The 3,045-nt window shown below is 35.8% G+C and overlaps 1 protein-coding gene across 1 annotated transcript; it reads left to right on the top strand.

Moving 5' to 3' along the window:
* The first annotated feature begins 633 nt into the window (after positions 1-633).
* LOC308521694 (transcription elongation factor A protein-like 8) lies at positions 634-1,319 on the top strand. The gene has a single exon (XM_081094772.1). It carries the CDS (start codon positions 767-769, stop codon positions 1,118-1,120), a length of 354 nt encoding a protein of 117 aa, XP_080950898.1. The 5' UTR covers positions 634-766; the 3' UTR covers positions 1,121-1,319.
* The last annotated feature ends 1,726 nt before the right edge of the window (positions 1,320-3,045 follow it).

Genomic DNA, 3,045 nt, shown 5'->3' with positions numbered 1-3,045 from the left:
TGGAAAAATGTCTATTTACATCAGGGGTCCTCAAACTTTTTAAACAGGGGGCCAGTTCACTGTCCCTCAGACCGTTGGAGGGCCGGACTATAGTTTAAAAAAAAACTATGAACAAATTCCTATGCACACTGCACATATCTCATTTTGAAGTAAAAAAACAAAACGGGAACAAATACAATATTTGTATTTGCATCTGGCCCGCGGGCCGTAGTTTGAGGACCCCTGATTTAGATCTTCTGCCTATTTTTAAATTAAATTGTTTTTGTTGTTTTTTTTGGCTATTGTATGAGTTTTAAAAATATATTTTGGATATTAACCCTTATCAGATATATGATTTGTAAATATTTTCTACCATTTGGTTGGTTGCCTTTTCATTTTGTTGGTAATTTCCTTTGCTGTGTGGAAGCTTTTTAGTTTAATGTATAGTATCTTTTTAAAAATTTGTTTGGTGATATGAAAAAAATTATATCAGTTATTTACTGCTCTGTGACAAATGACCCCCAAACTTAGTGGCTTAAAACAATGATGATTTCTTATTTCTTTAAAAAAAATTTTATTGGTCGACGTGTGCAGAAGTCCTTATAGTCCGGGGCCTGTTTCCCTGGAGCAGCTCCCTATTGCTGGAGAAGAAAAGTGCCCCGGATCCTTTCAGGACTTTTGGCGTTTTGAGCGCGACACAAATCGAGTGAGGGAAGAAGGAGAAAAATCCCCTGGCTCCCTGCAGGATTATTTTATCCAAAAAGGAAATAATAAAAAAATACTCAACATGCAACAGGCTTGTGAAGAAAATGAAGGAAAACCACAGAACATGCTAAAGGCTGAAGAAGACCACCCTTCAGAAGATGTACCAAGGGAGGCAGAAGGAAATCCTCCGCCTTCCCAAGAAGGTGTCAGGCAGGAGGCAGAAGGAAACCTTAGAAGCGGGCTGACTCAACCTGTGCAGGCATTCAAAGAGGACACTCCCGTTAGGCATTTGGACCCTGAAGAAATGCTAAGAGGAGTAGATGAGATGGAAAGGCTTAGGGAAGAAATAAGAAGAGTAAGAAACAAGTTTGTGATGATGCATTGGAAGCAAAGACATTCACGCAGACGACCTTATCCTGTGTGCTTTAGGCCTTGAATTCTTTTTTTTAATCTGATAGTAAAATCTGGCCCCTGCTTTCTATTAGCATATTCTGATGTATCTTTTTACCTTCGTTTTACTTTTAATCATCTGGTAGAATTTTGTTTTATATAGTTTCCTTGTTAACCAGCATCTTACTGGATTTTGTATTTTGACCTATTCTCCAGGTCTATTTTTCAATTGGGAAGTTTCACACAAATGCATGAAAATATGTTCATTTCATATGGTAAAGTAACATAAGTTGCAAAGTATATTTAAAAATTCCAAATTGTGTGTGTGTGTGCATGTGTGTATACATACATACATACATACATACATCAAAAAATTAACTGTGCTTATTTCTGTGTGGAGTGAGTTTTCTTTTTGCTTATATGTATATTTTAATGAACTTGTGTCACAGACAGAATTAAAATTTTTTAATAAGTAAGAATAAAATTATTTGCAATCAGCTTATAAGGGCAATGGGGGCACCTAAACTCTTGATGAAATAACTATTAAAATGTAAACCTCAAATCACCTCTGGATCTCTTAGCCAGAGGAATAAAACTGGCAATTATTACAGACAAAAAAAAAAAAAATTTATTGACTGATGAGAGAGAGAGAGAGAGAGAGAGAGAGAGAGAGAGAGAGAGAGAGAAAAGAAAATCAACTTGTTGTGCCCTGACAGGGGATCAAACCCACAACCTGGCATATTGGGACGATGCTTTAACTGAGCTACCTAGCCAGGGTTGGTTTCTTATTTCTTAAAATTCCGTGGCCTGACTAGGAGGTTCTATTCTACATAGTATAGCTGAGGTTCCTTATGCAGCTTCATTGAGCTGGGAGCTTAGCACAGGATGAAATGTCCAAGATGACTTCGCATCCTCTAGCAGCGGTTCTCAACCTGTGGGTCACGACCCCTTTGGCGGTCGAACGACCCTTTCACAGGGGTCGCCTAAGACCATCCTGCATATCAGATATTTACATTACGATTCATAACAGTAGCAACATCACAGTTATGAAGTAGCAATGAAAATAATTTTATGGTTGGGTCACAACATGAGGAACTGTATTTAAAGGGCCAGAAGGTTGAGAACCACTGCCTAGGGTCTCAATATAGCCTCTAATCTCTCAGTGGTCCAGCTTAATTTTCTTTCTAGGATGGCAGATGACTTCCAAGAGGGAGTGTTTCAAGAAAACAAGTTCCAATATGCAAGTTGTTTTTTTTTTTTAAAATCACACCTCTGATTGCATCACTCTTGCTAATATCTCATTGGTCAAAACAAGTCACATGGCTGAAGCTAGAGTCAATGTAAGAGAGGACTCTACAAGGGCATGAATATAGCAAGGAATGTTAATTGAGGGGTTCCAAATAGAGTGTGCCATAAATATTGGCTTATTTTTTTTAATATGGAACTGTTGCCTTTTAAATTAATGAATTTCTTTGACTAATTGTGAGGATATTTTTCTGACTTTTTATTGGCTATTTTTATGTCTCCATAAATGCTGATGTCCTATGTGGTTTTATTATGATTTGTATGAAATTTTTGTAAAGAAATAGCCCCTTTTTTGTCATCTTTGCAGTTAAAAATTATGTTTCCAGTTTGTTAATTTCTTTTACATTTCAGTTAATATTTCTAGGTGCATATGTGTAATGTTTTTATATTGTCAATATTATGTTGCTTATGTTTTTAATGAGTGCCACTAGATGTTTGACAAATGTTTACTTTTATTTTCTGGATTTTTTTTCTTCTTTGGTTTTGATTTTTGAAGGTTCTAGTGTTTCATCTATTAGAATTTTATTTGGAAATATAGAGTGAGTTACATTCACATTTTTTTTAAAATTCACAAATTGACATATTTTTAAAATATTCTCTCTCATTGATTTATAACTCCTCCTTTATCTTATATTGAACTAGAGGTCCGTGAACGAATTCAGGGTG

The sequence above is a fragment of the Myotis nattereri genome (genome assembly GCF_964212035.1).
Source record: "Myotis nattereri genome assembly, chromosome: 6".
Classification (NCBI taxonomy): Eukaryota; Metazoa; Chordata; class Mammalia; order Chiroptera; family Vespertilionidae; genus Myotis; species Myotis nattereri.
Note: the sequence above shows the minus strand (reverse complement) of the source record. Positions and strands in the feature narration are given on the sequence as shown.